Here is an 18690-nt window from a genome sequence, read left to right on the forward strand (position 1 = left end):
AGTCAGAAACATCGATGAGAGAGAGTCATCGATCAGCTGCCTCTTGCACATCCCCTACTGGGGATATGCCCGCAACCAAGGTACATGCCCTTGACTGGAATCGAACCCGGGACCCTTCAGTCCCCAAGCCGACGCTCTATCCATTGAGCCAAACCGGTCTCGGCGAAAGCTTTATTTTTATTATTATTATTATTATTATTATTATTATTTTTTTAATATACTCTGGTATATATATATATATTTTTTTTTAATAAGTTTTTATTGTTCATATTATTACAAATGTTCCTTTCCCCCCACCCACCATTGCTCTCCTCCACCAGGTTCCCATTCCACCCTCTGCCCTTTCCCCTCTCCCCATTGTCCTCATCCATAGGTGCACAGTTTATGTTCAGTCTCTTCCCACGCCCCCCTCTCCCCTTTACCCCAAGAATCGTCAGTTCACTCCCCTTCCATACCTCTGATTCTATTATATTCATCAGTTAATATTGTTCATCAGATTTTTTTAATTTCCTTGGTTTTTAGATTCACTTGTTGATAGTTATGTATTTGTTGTTCATAATTTTTATCTTTTTTTACTTTCTCTTCTGAAAGAACCCCCTTCAGCAATTCATATAATTCTGGTTTGGTGGTGATGAACTCCTTTAGCTTTTTTTTATTAGTGAAGCTCTTTGTCTGGCCTTCGATTCTGAGTGATAGCTTTGCTGGGTAGATTATTTTTGGCTGTAGGTTCTTGCTATTCATCACCTTGAATATTTCTTGCCATTCCCTTCTGGCCTGCATGGTTTCTGTTGAGAAGTCAGCTGACAATCGTATAGGTGCTCCTTTGTAGGTTACTACCTTCTTTGCTCTTGCTTCTTTTAATATTCTCTCTTTGTCTTTTGCTCTTGGAATTTTAATAATGATGTGTCTCGGTGTGGTCCTCTTTGGATTCCTTTTGTTTGGAGTTCTGTGCGCTTCCTGGACTTGTAAGTCTAATTCTTTCACCAGGTAGGGGAAGTTTTCTGTCACTATTTCTTTCAGTATGTTTTCCATATCTTGCTCTCTCTCATCTTCTGGGACCCCCATAATTCTGATGTTGGTTCGCTTGAAGTTGTCCCAGAGGTTTCTTACATTATCTTCAATTTTCTGGATTCTCTTGCCTTCTAGCTTCTGTGGAGGAGTGTCTTCTGGCTCTTTATGTTCCAAATCTTTGACTTGATTCTTGCGATCTTCCCTTCTGTTTTTAGGACTCAGTAAAATATTTTTTATTTCAGACAATGTATTCTTTATTTCTTGTTGATCCCTTATCATTTCTTGTTGACTCCTTATTAATTCTAGTTGATCTCTTTTCATATCCTCGTAGCCCTTATCCATCTTTTCTAAGAAATTCTTGAAAAGACTTATAAGCGTAGATTTGAACTCTATATCCAGACGCTTTTTGTCCTCCATTTCTTTCGTTTGTGATCTATTTTGTTGTCGCATTTCGCAGTTACAGATGGGACGGGGTTTCAGGGTGGAGCCTGCAGCTTTGGCTTCTGTCAGCCCCGCCCTATGCGGGTCCTTCAGTGCTCGCTGCTGCCAGCGCCTCTGAGAGAAAGGTGCCCTCGATTTTTGCCTGCTGCCAAACAGTCTATGCTCTCCCACAATGAGCCCGGTATTGGGGTTCAGTTCAGTTGGAAATGGAGTTGGAGGTGGCGTTCAGAGCAGTCTGGAGCCCCAGTCTCCTTCCCGTCAGGGCAATCCCGCGGCACAGCCAACCGTCCCTTCTCTGCGCGCAGTGTGCTTGCCGCCGGGACCTCCTTTCGCCTCTCCCTGGGGTTCTGCCTTACAGCCCGGCTCCCTATGGCTGAGCCTGAGTCCCCGGGGTCTGGCCCAGAACCGGGGTTCAGAGCAGTTGGGGGCCCAGCACAGTCGGAGCTTTTCTCTCCTTTCCGCTCAGGAACGCCTGCCAGGCACTCGGCCTCCCTCCTCTCCGGCTCCGTCCTCTCCGCGCCGCGTCTCCGTACCTTGGGCTTTTCCAGCTCCTCCGCGCCTCCTTCTGGATTTCTCCTTGCTTCTCGCTGTAGAATTTCCAGTCAGTCAACCTTCCTGTAGTTCTGGGCAATGTCCGTTTTATATTTTAGTTGTATTTTATTGAAATTGTTGTGTGCGGCTGCGGCTAGGTGTTCACCTGGGCGCAGCCATCTTGGATCTCTCTATTATTATTTTTTATATAAATATTTTTAAAAAATATATTTTATTGATTTTTCATAGAGAGGAAGGGAGAGGAATAGAGAGTTAGAAACATCGATAACCCCCTACTGGGGATGTGCCCGCAACCAAGGTACATGCCCTTGACCAGAATCAAACCTGGGACCTTTCCACAGGCCGACGCTCTATCCATTGAGCAAACCGATTTGACCTATATAAATATTTTAAAAAATATTTTATTTCAGAGAGGAAGAAAGAGGGAGAGATAGAAACATCAATGATGAGAGAGAATTATTGATTGGCCTCCTGCATGCCCCCTATTAGGAATCGAGCTGGCAACCCTGGAATGTGTCCTGACCAGGAATCGAACTGTGATACTCAACCACTGAGCTACTCTGACTTCAGAATAAGACCGTTTAGTTCTCTCATGTATTCCAAGTTTCTAGAGCAGGATTGAGGCATAGTTGGTATTCAGTAAATGTTTTTGAATAATGAATATTAGATATATATGAGGATTTTGTCAAATGCCTTGCTGAAAATAACATACATTGTTTTCTTGGAATTCCCTTTGATGGGAATGTGCCTACAACATACTGTCTGGGTTTTCTTGCAGAAAAGGAAGTGAATGGACTGATGGAAGAGCTGTTTGAAACTGTGAGTAAGGATCTTTGGGTAAGAATGGATCGTAAAAGTAGACTCTTCAGCAAGCTCTGTCTTTTGGTCCCAGGGCCTCTGCCTCCAGAATGATGTTCATACAAAGCCAGTTCTCCGTTTAGTCCACCCAGGAGAGGATATAATGGCAGGAGAATATTGATTACTAACAAACTTGGATTATCTATATATAGATAATTCTTAGTAAACTTTACTTGCAAACTTTGGGTGGCTTTCCCAGTTATCATTTGGTGCATCCTTAAGGATTGCATACTAGTTTTAGATTATTCTAAACTTACATAGTTACTTTTTTCATAAATTTGTCTCTTGAAAGATAGTTATGATCACTGTGAGTTATCCATGCTCTGTCCTTAGCTATACAGATTGACCAGTTGAGAGATTTTTCCCCCTGGGGTAACAGTGTAGTCATCCCATGTGCAGGACTGTGTAAGTCCTCAAGTGAGAAAAATCCTCTTTCTGAGTGCCAGCATATCCTGTAAACTTAGTGATTGATTTCCCTTCTCACTGCTGCAGGGACTTCACATACCCGGTCCCCAGGAAAACGCTCCTTTTCCTTTTCCTCAGTTCCAAGATGAGATGGGATTTCCCAGCATGGAGGATGATGGCCCAGAGGAGGAGGAACGTGTGGCCGAGCCTCGTCCTAACTTTAATACTCCTCAAGCCCTACGGTAGGCCTGCCAAAGACCTTGAAACTTAGACTAGAGAAAAAATGTCTTCTGAAAAGGTTTTCAGAAATTTCAGTTAATTTCCCAGCCCTACAGGGTATTAGCCGTCAGGTGAATAAATCTCCTTATTACGGGGCAGTGCAGCTATAGACCAAGCTGTATCTGTTTGGGAAGGGAGAAAAATCAGCAGCTGGCATCAATGGCAACTTCTCCAGGTGAGTGGTGCTGGAGAGGTATGTAGGACTCTACGTTGCCAGCCACAAAAACTACCCCAAATTGTCATATCCATCATGTCTCTTTGTTCACCTCATTTGCCGTCAACATCTGGTAAATGTTAATGAATGTTTGTTAATTACCTAGGCATTAATTGAACAAACCATGAAGCACCTGTAGAGTCTAAAATATATGTACTGCCCTCATCACATAAAGTTAGCACTTCTGTTGCTCCACCCAGAAAGTAGAGGCTTTAATTTCCCCCCCTATTTTTGCGATGGGTTTGCATAATCTATCTGTACATTATTGTTATTCATTCTGAGAAGAAACAAACCAGAATGGGGTTTATTCCTTGGGTGGAACAAAGCAAAACTTAGAGATCCACAGCTCCTAATGAGTCCTGTGTTTTAACCGAACAGCATTACCCAGCTAGAGAGCCTGGGATCCATTTGAAGGTTAGTCTTTAAGGGAACTTGCAGTTTAGTGAAGACAACAAAGTATATTAGCCAATGTGTAAAAGCTAGAAATATTAGTCATACTCCATTACAATAAATACCATAATGAAACAATAACAAGTATCTCAGAATTTCCACTTTTAGCTTTATTGAGGTGTTATTGATAATGTTGGGTGGAGCAGAGTCTCGGTGTCACCTGCTGTTGCTAATGGTGTTCATCAGGTTAATGCAGATTCAGATTTGGCACCCTCCTGCATCTGCCAGCTGTGTGTAGGGAGGGCTCAACACAGGGACAATGGTGGCGCTTGCCATGGAGCCATACAATTCAGTTTGTCCCTGTATGTGTCTGGCCCCTTTCGAGCTGCTGTCTCTAGGCTTTAGCTGACAGTGAATGTTTGTAAGCGAGTGAGTCTGTAGGCAGGCTACTTTTGAGGACACTTGGTTTTCTAGAAGCCCTTTGTCTCACCAGATGGGGTTTCAGGGAGTTACCAGGATATGGCGAGCCATATTCACCAGGTCAGTTAAACTGCCATGTATTTTAGTATATCCCTTGTTGCTTCATGCCTGCAGGTCTTTGAATTTTTAAGAAAAAAAAGCAGTGCAGAGCAAGAGTGGAATGGGAGAAGCTAGATCAGGGATTGGAGGAATGGGTATGTCAGAGAATAAATGCTATACGTTGAGGATATTTTATATACTTGTTAAGAACAAGTTCCAGATTAATGTGCATATCAGTATGATATTGGAATGGTAAGTTTCCATTTGCTCTTTGACTCCTTTGTTATCCTGATGTTTCTCTCCTTCTTTTATTTGTATACTAGAGGCCCAATGCATGGGTTTGTGTACCCGTGAGGTCCCTCACCTGGCCTGCTGGGATCAGGCTGAAACCAGCCCAGTACACGGATTTGTCCAGGGTGTGTCTGGCCCTTTTCGCCCATTCCTGATTGGCCAGACCCCAGCAGCAAGCTAATCTACTGGTCGGGGCATTTGCCCCCTGGTGGTCAGTGCGTGTCATAGCGACTAGTCGAATGGTTGGACACTAGCATATTAGGCTTTTATATATTATATAGGATTACTTAGAGGACTGATTATAGAAAAATGGGAATGAGGTACAGTTCAGAATCATCTTATTTGAATCTATGCTAACAACTTTGGGAAAAGATTTGGATAGACTACCAGTTTTGCTTACTGGCTAAAGTGGAATTTAGGAATTATCAGTAGATAGAAATTATGCAGACTCTCTTAGACCACTACTAGAAGGAATTGGATGTGTTGTGGACCAACGGAAATGTTCACATTCAGTCATCTCCCTGTTGGGAATAGGTTTGAAGAACCACTGGCCAACTTGCTAAATGAGCAACATCGTACAATGAAGGAGCTCCTGGAGCAGCTGAAGTTGAGAAAATCTTCAGCCAAACAGCAGCAGGAAGTAGATAGGGTGAAGCCCCAGAACGAAAACGTTCCTCAGACTCTAATTCTAGACCCAGCTCAGAGGAAGAGGCTCCAGCAGCAGATGCAGCAGGTGAGACTCTTCTTGGTAATGTTCTATTGGATCGTCCCATGGCTTGGACCTGAAGCCAAAGTTGGCAGCTTTCTAAAGTCAGAAATAGGTGTCTTGACACTCATTGAAACCATAGGAACCCAGGATCTTCACATCAGCGGGGCCCTGAGAACTTATGCTCATGAGTCATCATGGCTCAGGCGAGAATGCATATATGTATGTTGATAATATTCAGAATTATAGATTTCAAAGAATCCTAGTAATCCATTCTGATTTAACAGCCTTGTGGCCGGAATAGTTGTTTCTTCTTTCTAATCTCAGTTTCTCTGGTTTGGGGTTAAATTTCTTCTGATTCTATTATTTTGCTCCAGGGAAACATAACTGTAAAATTCATACTATGTTATAGACTATCGAGAAAGCAAAAGATGTATAATAAAGTTGCAGATATCTTGACAAGATCTTCTGGGTTCCTCAAATGGCATCATAACATGTCACTGTGTTGTTTTCTTTCCTTCCCCAGCATGTTCAGCTCTTGACGCAAATTCACCTTCTCTCCACCTCCAACCCCAGTCTCAACTCGGAGGCCAGTACTACCAGGATATTTCTTGTAAGGTTCCAAATATCACTAACTCTAAAGATTGAGTATACAGTTAGCTTGGCAAGTCATTTCTCACAGATATTCACCCACCATAATCTATATTTCCTCTTTTCTCCTGCATGTTTTGGTAGCTATTCCTATGTCTTCCTGTGTTTGCTGAAAGAACATAAATCACTGATTTTCATGAAAGGGCAGAGTGTGTATTCAGTTTCCTTGAGAGTATAGCAGTCTTAAAGAGGTAATGTTAATTGTGAAAGTGTTTAGGATGATTTTTTTTTTTACCTGTTTTTATCCTGTAATAGGAAGGACAGTTTTTCACACAGAAGATAAAGGCAATTGATACTAATGGCCTGGAACTTAAATCTCTTTGTGCCCTGTTTTCCCAGGAAGAGCTGGGAACCTTTGCTCAAAGCTCCATTGCCCTTCACCAGCAGTTCAACCCCAAGTTTCAGACCTTGTTCCAACCCTGTAACCTGATGGGAGCCATGAAGCTCATTGAAGATTTCAAAACACATGTCAGCATTGATTGGAGTCCTCGTAAAACTGTCAAGACGGGTAGGGGACAGCGGCTTTTTCCTTCCAGTACTTAACACCCAGACCAACGTGTCCATTGTAGTCCCCAGTGGCAACAAATGCCTTGAACCAGGTCCTTTGGCCAGCACGTGTCTGCCTCTGCACAGGCATAATCTCCGAAACCTCATCTTTGTGGAGATTCACCGGAAAAAGTCAGTAATCTGATTCCTGATGGGCAGGGAGAAGAGCTAGATTTCATCCAGGGACTTGGTCTTCAATTTTTAACCAGGCAGCCCAGCTTGGTGACTGGGAGCACTCCTTGTCCTTGGCCTTGCCTTTGAGAGCTCCATGGCTGCGGCCCTGGCTTAGGCCCTGACCTCAGCCTTGATCTTGGCCCCAGATGCCTCCACCAAATCCTCCTCAGCAGCGGCAGTGGCCCCCATTACAGGGCCCCTAGGCCCTCCAGGCCCTGCTGTAGCACCAGTGTTATCCACCGTTTGTATCTCATCAGAAAAGAAGCATCACCCATATACTTCATAAATATTTGTTTCTTGGTTTAGCAAATTAGTTGTGGTTTGGTCTGGATTTAGGTTCTTTGGATTTGATTTTAAGTCCCTGACACTCATAGTTAAATTGAATATATTTGAATTAAGGTTCATTAGGTCATGGAAACTGATCTCAAACTACTTTATTAGCTATATGTTGGTACTGAAAACTTAATTTAACACCAAACTTCAGTAATGACTAAAATATACAGTGTCCTGTACTTTTTTTCTGGTGATAAAAATACCTATGGAAGGAGGAGTATGGCTATAGTAGTTCTTATCTCTGGAAAGGCAGAAAAATGCCTGGAATTGAGAGACTTAGGCCGTAAAACAGAAATTAATGGGACTATGTCGTCTCATTCTCCTTATGTTTTTTATTTTAATTCCCATCCTCGGGAGGAAACTGGGAGAAACGTAATGAAAGTTAAGTAAGAATAAAATAAAATTTGGAATACCAGATTTGTGAGGGACATTTAAGAAGTTGAAATCTTATCCTGGAAGAAAGAAAGCATTGTTGAAGGTCATTTATCTTTCAAGGATCTAAAAGGGGAAGGAGGTAAAAATACTTTTAGCATACACTGTACCAGGTATTAGTAGGTACTTTCTAAGTATTTATGTTACTTAGTGTGTTAAGTGTTCCAAATAGGAAAGAATAAGAAAAATCAAATTTTAGTAACATTGAATGGGATTCCCATGAGGTATATGTTAGGCTCAGAAAGTTGTGGAAACTTTTGTGTGGATTTGGAGGGGATTAAGTTAGGTGGGGACAGCTCTATCTAAATGCAAAAATGCAATCAGAAACTTGTGTGAAGTCCTATTCTAGAATTTAATTTATTGGGATTTTTTTTTTCTTTTTTCTTACAGCCTGTAAATTTCCCTGTTTACCAAAGCAAGTGGCTTGGATCCTGGCCACAAGCAAGGTTTTCATGTATCCAGAGCTACTTCCAGTGTGTTCCCTGAAGGCAAAGAATCCCCAGGATAAGAATTCATTCACCAAGGCTGAGGACAAGTAAGGGTTTATTATGGAGGGGTTAGCACAGAATGTCCTGAAGAGAGGTTTCGTTATTATTTCTTAAGGAGCTTTGGGAAATAAGGCATGTATAAGATATGGACACAAAAGACAAAGAAAAACAGTGTTGGTTGTTCAAACGTTATGTAATATGTGCTTGTTTCAGCATTGCCAAATACTATTCACATTTTCCAAACATTTTAAATTATGTTTTGTCTTTTATTGATTGTAAAGAACAATCTTGTATTATGTACTATTAGAAGAAATTTTCCAAAGGGAAAAAAAAAAAAAATATTTTATTGATTTTTGTACAGAGAGGAAGGGAGAGAGATAGAGAGTTAGAAACATCAATGAGAGAGAGTCATCGATCAGCTGCCTCTTGCACACCCCCTACTGGGGATATGCCCTCAACCAAGGTTCATGCCCTTGACCGGAATCGAACCCGGGGCCCTTCAGTCCCCAAGCCGACGCTCTATCCATTGAGCCAAACCGGTCCCGGCAGGAAAAAAAAATTTTTATGCACTATTCTAATCACCCCAAGATAATGATTTTTCTCTTGCATTTCTTGTGTAATTATTGGCAATTTAAATACATTTTTTTTTGCCTTTTTTAAACTTTGTCTTTTTGTTGTTTTTGTTTTGTTAATTCTCATCCAAGGATATTTTTTCCATTGATTTCTAGAGATTGTAAGGGAGGCAGAGAGGGGAGAAAGAGAAACATTGATATGAGGGAGACATATTGATTGGTTGCCTCCCCTATGAGCCCTAGCCATGGCCAGGGATCAAATCTGCAGCCCGGGTACGTGCCGGAAATCGAACCCACAGCCCTTAGGTGTGTAGGCAACACTCTAACCACTAGAACACCGCCAAGGCTAACCTGACATCTTTTTAAAATGGTTTTTCTATTTGCTGTAACAGTTTTCTTTTTATTGTTTTTGTATATTATCCTTTAAAGCAATATTTAAACATATATATACATTTTTTTAATTTATTTTTTATAGAGAGGAAGAGAGAGGGATAGAGAGTTAGAAACATGGATGAGAGAGAATCATCGATCAGCTGCCTCTTGCACCCCCCCCACTGGGGATGTGCCCGCAACCAAGGTACATGCCCTTGACTGGAATCGAACCCGGGACCTTTCAGTCTGCAAGCCAACGCTCTAACCACTGAGCCAAACCCGTTTCAGCTAAAAGCAATATTTAATGGCCCTGTGATATTTCTTTCATTTGCTACTTTTGTCCCTTCTGCTGTTTTGCAGTTGTGAGTGAGGCTTCACCAAAGATCTTTGTACACTTAGAGCTTTTTTTTTTTTAAGCTCAACCTGAGGACATGCTTAGAGAGAGGAATGGAGAGAGAGAGAGAGAGAGAGAGAGAGCGCGTGCGCGCGCGCACACACACACACACACACACACACACACACAAAATCTATGTGAGACAGAAACATCAATCTGTTGCCAGTTGCCATCTGTACCTGCCCCAACCAGGGATCAAATTCAACCCAGGTATGTGCCCTTACCTGAACTAAACTGGCAACCTTTCGGTGCACAGGACAACACTTAGCCAACCGAGCCACTTTGGCTGGGCTGTACATAGAGCTTTTGAAAATCTTTGGTGTTCATCCCTTCCGGTAAGTTCCCAAGAGTGAGATTATGCCATAAAGGCTAGGGATATTTTTATGGCTCTTGATGTGTATTGCCCTATTGCCATCAGAAAATATGTACATAGGTTACCATAATAGATTATGTTATGGGAGGTAGGGTTGGTGTTAATTTCATATGCTTAACATGGTGCCCATTGTTTTTTATATTTGTTTTATTACAGCCATCCTCCTTCCTTTGAATACAAAGTTCAAAGGAATACAAAATATGAAAACTCACATGTTCTGACATTCATTAGTGATTTACACTTAGGGTTTCCTCTTTCTACACAGTGTGAATTTCTCATTGAGTATTGTTCATTGTACTTATTAACACTCAGTAAATATCTGAAATTTTTTGTTGAGTAGTCACTAATTTATACAAGAATTAGATGTAGAAAAAGTGGATTGTAAAATGTGGAGTTAGTCTGGGGGGCCTTTTTACAATAGAAGAATGGATTGTGAAGTGAGATTTCGAGTCATTGTTCTTTCTCAGTTTGTTAGTTTTAGGACTAAAGCACTTTGAAGGGACTGAGTTTCCTAAGCCTCTAATCAGCAAGTACCTTCTAACCTGCAAGACTGCCCACCAACTGACAGTGAGAATCAAGAACCGCAGCATGAACAGAGCTCCTGACAACATCTTCAAAGTAAGTGTTTCCTGGAAGTTCTACCTGGGGACTTATTAAGGCTTTGGCTGGAGGCTCAGGCTGTGAAAGAATTCACAACTAAAAGAAGAGATAGATGCAGAGAAGAAATTTATTTTATCTTACAAGGATGGAAAGGGCCAGGTGTTGCTAGTCAATACAGGACAGGTAACAAAAAGTGGCTTCTACTTTAAAAAACAACAACAAAAAAACATTTTATTAATTTTTTACAGAGAAGAAGGGAGAGGGATAGTTAGAAACATTTATGAGAGAGAAACACTGATCACCTGCCTCCTGCACACCCCCTACTGGGGATATGTCTACAACCAAGGCACATGCCCTTGACCGGAATTGAATCCGGGACACTTGAGTCCGAAGGCCGACGCTCTATCCACTGAGCCAAACCCGTTTCGGCATGGCTTGATTGGCCCTAGCTGTTTTGGCTCAGTGGATAGAGCATTGGCCTGCAGACTTAAGGGTCCCGGGTTTGATTCCAGTCAGGGGCACATTCTCTGGTTGTGGGCTCAATCCGCAGTGTGGGGCATGCCTACTCCACACAATGGGAGAGGGGATGGGGGTTTGGCTTTTCAACAGATTTAATCTGTCTTCATCTTTACCTAATTTTAGTTGTAGCTTTTCCTCCAATTCAATAAGTAGGAGGTGTCTTAGCCTTTTGCTAGACTCTGACATCCATTTTGTTGGCTGTGAACTTTCTTCCACATGGGATTTGGTTTTCTTCATTTCCTATGTCTTAATTTGGAAACTCGTGTTTCAGTATTCATCCATTGCCTTTTTTGTTGTTTTTAATCCTCACCTGAGGATATTTTTCCATTGATTTTTATTTGAGAGTGGAAGGGAAGGAGAGACAGAAAGATAGAAACATGGGTGTGAACAAGACACTTTGGCTGGTTGCTTCCCATATAGTCCCTGGGCCGGGAATTGAGCCTGCAATCGAGGTATGTGCCCTTGACCGGAATCAGATCCGAGATCCTTCAGTCTGGGGGCTGACATTCTATCCACTGAGCTAAACTGGCTAGGGCTCCATCTGCTTTTTAGCCTTGAAAATTTTGCTGTTGTTATCATTTTAAATAAGATTTCTCTGACCATCTGCTTCCTTGTAAAATCTTTACTAATTAGAGATTAATTTTATTTATTTATTTAAAAATATATTTTATTGATTTTTATACTGAGAGAAAGGGAGAGAGATAGAGAGTTAGAAACATCAATGAGAGAGAGTCATCGATCAGCTGCCTCTTGCCCACCCCCTACTGGGGATATGCCCGCAACCAAGGTACATGCCCTTGACCGGAATAGAACCCGGGACCCTTCAGTCCCCAAACCGACGCTCTATCCATTGAGCCAAACCGGTCCCGGCAATCAGAGATTAATTTTAAATGCAGAAGCATTCAGCACATGCTGTTTATATACATGTGTGTAAGTGTGTTTGTGTCAGTCAAACCGCTGCCCACCCCACTCTTTACCCGGACAGAGAGCAGTGTTTTTGAAAGAAATGTAACTCATGCTTCATTTGTTCATGCTCAGTTTTATAAGAAGACCAAACAGCTGCCCATCTTCGGGAAGTGCTGTGAAGAGATCCAGCCTCATCAATGGAAGCCGCCTGTAGAGAGGGAAGAACACCGGCTTCCATTCTGGTTAAAGGTAAGCCCTCCTCTTCAGAGCCCAGAGGCAGAAGGTCACTAAAAACCTGGCAGAAACATCAGTTCCACCTTACACTTCTAATGCTTTAATTATAGGACTAGGATTTAAGAAACCATCCTTCTCTCCTCCTTTCCTCCCCACAGGTGGGTAAAATGTTAGTTTCTTACAGGAAATTCTGAGAAGAGTTTCTGAATGTAGTCTTCTAATGCAGTAGGAATGTAGTCTTTGTAGAAATCTGATATTGTGCAAAAAAATCCCTCTTGAAAAGATTACCTTGAGACTGTCCCGACAAAGTTCCTAAAATCTAGAAAACCCCATTTTATTTTTTACCAGATTCTGACGTATGCTAGATCAGAGTGTTTCTGTTCCCAATAGGCCAGTCTGCCATCCATCCAGGAGGAAATGCAGCACATAGCCGATGGTGCCAGAGAGGCAGGAAATGTGACGGGCACCACTGAGGTCAAGCCGGACCCAGATGTAGGAAAAACCAGTGTGGAGTTGGGAAGTGAGACTCGGTACCCGCTGCTGTTGCCTAAGGGTGTAGTCCTGAAACTGAAGCCAGTTGCCAACTGTTTTTCCAGGAAGGGCTGGAGACAGAAGCGGTCATCAGCCCTGAAGCCCCTCCTTATTAGACCCAGCCCCTCTCTCCAGCCTACCTCCAGTTCTGGGAAAATGCCACCCAGGTCAACTCAGTCAGAAGCCCCTCCGAGCAAAATGGTGGTCCGGATTCCTCAAACGATCCAGCCAGCCACGGTCTTACAGACAGTGCCAGCTGTCCCTCAACTGAGGGTCACTGGGGGTGATAGTTTTGAGTCCTCAACAGTATTGCCTACTATCCCCCCTGAGGCCAGGACCAGCTTCCCTCTGTCTGAGCCCCAGACCCTCTTCTCCCCTGCTCCCGTGCCCAAGATAATGCTGCCCTCACTTGCCCCTTCTAAGTTCCGGAAGCCGTATGCGAAACGGAGAGGCCCAAAGAAAAAGGGGACCAAGACCTCGCTCTGTCTGAAGTCTGTCCCCCTCATCAACTCTGCACCTGTCATCTTCACTGTTCCTGCCGCCACCGTGAAGGTTGTGAGCCTTGGCAGTGGCTGCAACATGATTCAGCCTGTCAATGCAGCTGTGGCCCAGAGTTCTCAGGCCCTGCCCATCACCACACTCTTGGTTAACCCTACTTCCTTCCCATGTCCATTGAACCAGCCCCTTGTAGCCTCCTCCCTCCCACCCTTAATTGTTTCTGGCAACTCTATGAATCTTCCTGTACAGTCCACCTCTGAAGAGAAGGCCCAAGTGAGTATGGATGTTGGTTGTCCTTTGGATGAAGGGAAAAATGCCTTGCCAGGCCTGGTACCCAAAGTAGAACCCCAGGACCCACCTCCTCTCTGTGCCTCTGCCTTCCCCAAAAAGGAGCACAGCCCAGGACCTCTGCCATCAGATGGGGTGTGCCAGGATGACTTGTCGGAGAACAGTGCCTATGTCTGGACTGTTGTGAAAACAGAGGAGGGGAGGCAAGTTGTGGAACCACTGCCTCAGGGCTTCCAAGAACCTCTAAGCTCTCCTCCTGAAAATGTAGAGAAAACTGTCAAGATGGAACCTAAAGATCCTGGTGAGGAAGTCCCCCAGACATCCCCGAAGCACACCGGTTGTGATGAAGTCAAAGAAGAATACTCTGTGGAACTGGACACTGGCTTCCCAAGTGAGGAGACAAGCGGTGCAAGAGAAGCAAAGAAACAGACAGTCTTACAAAAGGAGGAGGAGAGGAATCAACTAGCTAAAACCCCGTCAGCTGCTCAAGAGCCTCCTGATGGAGGAAACTCAGGAAGTGGGAGCAAAGAATCCTCAAAGAATTCTTCATCCTCCATTGACCCTGAAGTGGTGCTCAGCAACCTCCCCGGGAAACCTGAAGACTTACCCAGCATCGATGGTCAGTTAGCAGGGACCCCAGCGAGGCCAGAAACGGGAGGAGAGAAGGACGGGCCAGAGGAAGAGGAAGAAGAGGACTTTGATGACCTTACCCAAGATGAGGAAGATGAGATGTCCTCAGCTTCTGAGGAATCTGTGCTCTCTGTCCCAGAACTCCAGGTGAGAGTTGGGAAATATTCTCAAATATTTTGTGGACTCAGTAATATCGATAGGTCACCTTGGTTGTTGCACTATAGATATTCCTAAAATCATTTTTATTTGACTTTTGAAATAAAAATGTTGGGTTGCAGTGAGAGGAGAGGGAAAGGGTGAAATTTGACTTATATTTTACTTAAACACATTTAAATGTTTCATTGAATCACCTAAGCACAATTTAAATGCCTAAAAAATGGATCATAAGTGTGGACTGTAGCAAAGGAAAACTATCTTCAGGATAGAGGGGACCTTTCCAAACACCCCCCCACCCCCACTCCTACTGTCAGGCAGGATTCCCAGCCACACCTGTGACTCCATAACTTAGACAACCAACTCTGATAATTGTGGTAACTCCTGGTTCACCCCCTGCCATATGCGCGCCCCCTTCCACCCTGAAATGATTAACGTCAGTTTCCTCTCCAAAAACTGCAGTCGGCACTTGGTGAGCCATTACCAGCCCTTATGGACACTCTTTGGGGGGTGAGGGTTGCAGGAAACAATGGAGAAACTGACGTGGCTCGCATCTGAAAGGCGCATGAGTCAGGAAGGTGAGTCTGAGGAAGAGAACTCTCAGGAAGAGAACTCTGAGCCTGAAGAAGAGGAGGAGGAGGAAGCAGAAGCAGAAGGAATGGAAAGCCTGCAGAAAGAGGATGGAATGGCAGATGAAGCCATAGGAGACACTGCTGAAAAACCTCCTGCTACCTTTGCCTCACCTCTAACTGCTCCAGAAGAGACCAGCAGGACCCCACCAGGTGAGTTTGGCAAGCCTGTATGAAGGGCAGCTCACAGTTGGCCTCTTGTGTAAAGACATGTGCAGAGTGGCTAGCTTGTAAACCAGCTGGCAAGTTTTCAGAAAAATCCTCTGGATTACTCCTGCCACTTCCCTTCCCCCAAACAGAGGTTTAACTTGGTGCTTTACAGACGAGATGCTCAGAAATTTAAAATTTTATTCTCATCAGCTGTTAGATTTGTATCAGATTTATCTAAATTTTATACTGTTTTTTAAAATATGTTTTTATTGGTTTTCAGAGAGGAAAGGAGAAGGGGAGAGAGAGAGAGAAACATCAATGAGAGAGACACATCGATGGCTGCCTCCTGCTCGCACCCTACTGGGGATCAGGTGTGTGCCCTGACTGGGAATTGAACCCAGAATCTCTTGGTTCATGGGAGGATGTTCAATCTATTGAGATACCAGCCAGGCTATCCTGGTTCTTCATTCATCTATCATATATGAGGTTAAAAGCTATGTTTATTTCAGAAAGCTCTGCTTATTCTTCACCAAGACATAGTCCCTTGAGAGCTCGACATAGGCCGTACTCTTAAGATTGCTGGTTCTGCATAAAGCTGACCTTGACAGAGACAGATATGCCTCATTCCGTTTTCCCAGAAGCTTTTCTCCTGATTTGTTCCATACCATTAAAAGAGTTTGCATGGGGTGGGCGCACGTGGTGGAATGGGAAGAGTAGGGGTTGCAGGGATGAAGAAATGTTCTTTTTCTTACGTACTCTAAGAAGAGAGCATCAAAGCTGCTGGGAAGGGCCGGAGCAGCCATCGAGCTCGGAATAAGAGGGGCAGTCGGGCCCGAGCCAGCAAGGACACGTCCAAACTGCTGTTGCTGTATGATGAGAACATTCTCGAGCGGGATCCTCTCAGAGAGCAGAAGGATTTGGCCTTTGCTCAGGCTTATCTGACGAGGGTAGGTAAAGCTACTTCCTGTACTGCCGTTCCCTCTGAATGAGGCTACTCCTTTAAGGAAGGTGCTTTTAAAATGAAGTATGCTTTTCAGGCTCCACAACAGCCTTCTGTGCCTTTGCCTTTGCCCTCTTGGAATTACCTAAAGATCTGTGGGAGAACCATAAGGAGATGGAATTCAGTTTTAAGCAGGTTTATTGTTAGTACCTTAGCATCATCTCTCTCTTGCTTAGAAATTGAGGAAAGATGGACACCACCATCATCAGTAAGAGGTTGTGACTTCACTGGGTAAGCTAAAATAGGACCCTTACTGAGCCCTTGGTACACTGCCAGAGAGTGGATCTCAGGCACCCGATCTTCAGAGAGATGAACCAACCTGCTCCTTGAAGTTGTCCTGGCTAGCTGCATCATTCTTTTGCTAACCACCTGGTTCCTTTATCTCTCCTTCCCCCCCAAGTAAAGTGGAGTACTAGCAGTAATAGTCATGACTTTTTCTTATTTCCTAATATTTACTAACAACCCTAATTTTGTATCAGTTACCCTCAGATGATACCATGCTGAAATACATGGATTAAATACTTATCTGTTTCAATAGGAGCTGAAATCAGGAAGGAGAGGCTAGGGCTGTGAGCTAAGAAAAACTTACCTCGTTTTGTGGGGAAAAGGAGCTGTATGTATGCACCTTGCTCTTTGTCTTCATTAATGATAAGATCTTAGGACTTGTTAGAGGAAGGACAATTCTTAGAGCTCTCTAACAATAACTCGTCTCCTTTCTTGGTATTGCTGTTTTTTGTTGCAACACGAAAAAGGGTACTGATGATTGATAGTCTTCCTGTCCAGGTACGAGAGGCCCTGCAACATATCCCTGGCAGGTATGAGGGCTTCCTTCAGGTTATCTACGAATTTGAGTCAAGTACTCAGAGGCAGACAGCGGTGGATCTCTACAAAAGCCTGAAAACTCTTCTCCAAGACTGGCCTCAGCTGCTGAAGGACTTTGCTGCTTTCCTGTTGCCCGAGCAAGCCCTGGCCTGCGGATTAGTGAGTAGATGGGCAAAGACCGCACAGTGGGAGTCCTGGGTCAGAGCGAGATTGGATTTGAATAAATTTAATTAACACTTTTCCAATCTCCCAACTATTTCCAAACAGATAGCCTTCTCCTAGCACAAAGTGGTAAGAGCCTCCTTTTCAAAGGATGATCTTCCCACTTCTAATCTCCAATTACGTTACATAGGGAATAGGGGGATTTTACCTTCAGTTGCCAGTGAAGACCTTAGCTAAATCATATGCCTATTGTTCCTCATTGTTGTAAAAAGGCATTCATTGAACAAATATTTAATGTGTCAGGCATATAATTACTACGCCTACAGTGATTATAAAAAAATCCTTACCCTATGGAGTTTACATTCTCATGGGGAAAGTCAGATGATAAACAGTGTTATACAAAGTGCTGAGGTCTGAGAAAACCTTAGGGTATTTGTGGACTCCAAAGAAATAACCCTGAGGACTAGCTGTGAAAGACATAAGTTTTTTAGGACTTGACATGTGCACTGGCTTCCACCTGTGATGGTTTCCATCTAGTCCCATCTGGCTTGCTGATAGGCCACACTGGGGGGCAGCCAGCTGGTGCTATTGTCTACCACCACCCAGACTTTCTCAGCACATGGTTTTATAATAGAGTACGGAAAGTAAAGCAAAATGGGTCATGCAGGGGAAGGGGGTCATGCCCAGGGGCAAGCTGTGTGAGATCAAAACACTAGCTGTTTGCAATCCGGGCTCACATCTAGAAGCAGTTTCTCTTTGGCCTTAGTCTGAATTGCTGGCCAACCTCTGAAGGTCTCACAGTCCACCTACAGATGGCCTTCTGGATATTCCCACAGGGTGGGAAGGGGAGTTGGAACATGAGAAAGGGCCAATGTTCCCATTTACCATACAAACTGCAAAATTCATTATTGTAAATATATATATAGAGAGTATGGCAAATATAGGTTTATAGTTGTGAGTATGTGAAACACAGTTTATTGTATTATTTATTTGTTAATTATTGTATCATTTCCATATGAACAACTATAAACCTACTTTTGTCCTGCCTTGTATTTTATAAAAATTATAAGATAGATATAATGATTTATAGTAATAATGCTCTATAGAAAAATAAAGTAGAAAAGGGGAATAGAGAGCAGCAGGTAAAATGGTTGAGGGGTAGGGTGCTGCAGGTTTATTCATGGATGGTTGGGAGGGCCACAGTGATAAGGTGATGTTTGAAATGGAGATTAAGTACCTAAACATGAGGGATATCATCGTAGTTCTCATTTTTTTGTCATGACTAGTAGATAGGAATAAAGGATATAATGATAATTTTCTGATAGTCTTAAGGCAGATAAGTGGTAATGGAATGATTATACCTATCATGCCAATCTTCTCTTTCTGTATTATGAGAATCAAATGAGTGAATATGTGAAAATTCTTTGTAAACTGAATGCTACATCAGTTCGAGTTTCTGATTTCACAATGCATGAAACAGTAGACACCTTGAGATATGTACATCCCTTGAATCTTTCATTCACATCAGAGTTATCTTGGATCAGTAGACCCAGTAACCCCAGGTGGA

At 43.2% G+C, this 18690-nt stretch overlaps 1 protein-coding gene across 5 annotated transcripts in view; it reads left to right on the plus strand.

Moving 5' to 3' along the window:
• Positions 1–18690, plus strand: part of LOC118721619 (GON-4-like protein) — a 53241-nt gene that overhangs the window by 25649 nt on the left and 8902 nt on the right. For 2 of the 5 annotated variants that reach the window (XM_036442775.2, XM_036442783.2), the window contains 12 exons: positions 2783–2823; positions 3406–3509; positions 5495–5693; positions 6193–6279; positions 6657–6825; positions 8193–8337; positions 10469–10619; positions 12159–12275; positions 12651–14354; positions 14884–15142; positions 15902–16086; positions 16923–17120. In XM_036442775.2, the coding sequence (XP_036298668.1) occupies positions 2783–2823; positions 3406–3509; positions 5495–5693; positions 6193–6279; positions 6657–6825; positions 8193–8337; positions 10469–10619; positions 12159–12275; positions 12651–14354; positions 14884–15142; positions 15902–16086; positions 16923–17120 (3359 nt within the window). Of the gene's footprint in view, positions 1–2782; positions 2824–3233; positions 3317–3354; positions 3371–3405; positions 3510–5494; positions 5694–6192; positions 6280–6656; positions 6826–8192; positions 8338–10468; positions 10620–12158; positions 12276–12650; positions 14711–14883; positions 15143–15901; positions 16087–16922; positions 17121–18690 lie in introns of those variants that run through there. The other 3 variants (XM_036442789.2, XM_036442787.2, XM_036442788.2) reach the window with 3 other exon arrangements.

The sequence above is a fragment of the Pipistrellus kuhlii genome, unplaced genomic scaffold (assembly GCF_014108245.1).
Source record: "Pipistrellus kuhlii isolate mPipKuh1 unplaced genomic scaffold, mPipKuh1.p scaffold_m20_p_18, whole genome shotgun sequence".
NCBI classification, from domain to species: Eukaryota; Metazoa; Chordata; class Mammalia; order Chiroptera; family Vespertilionidae; genus Pipistrellus; species Pipistrellus kuhlii.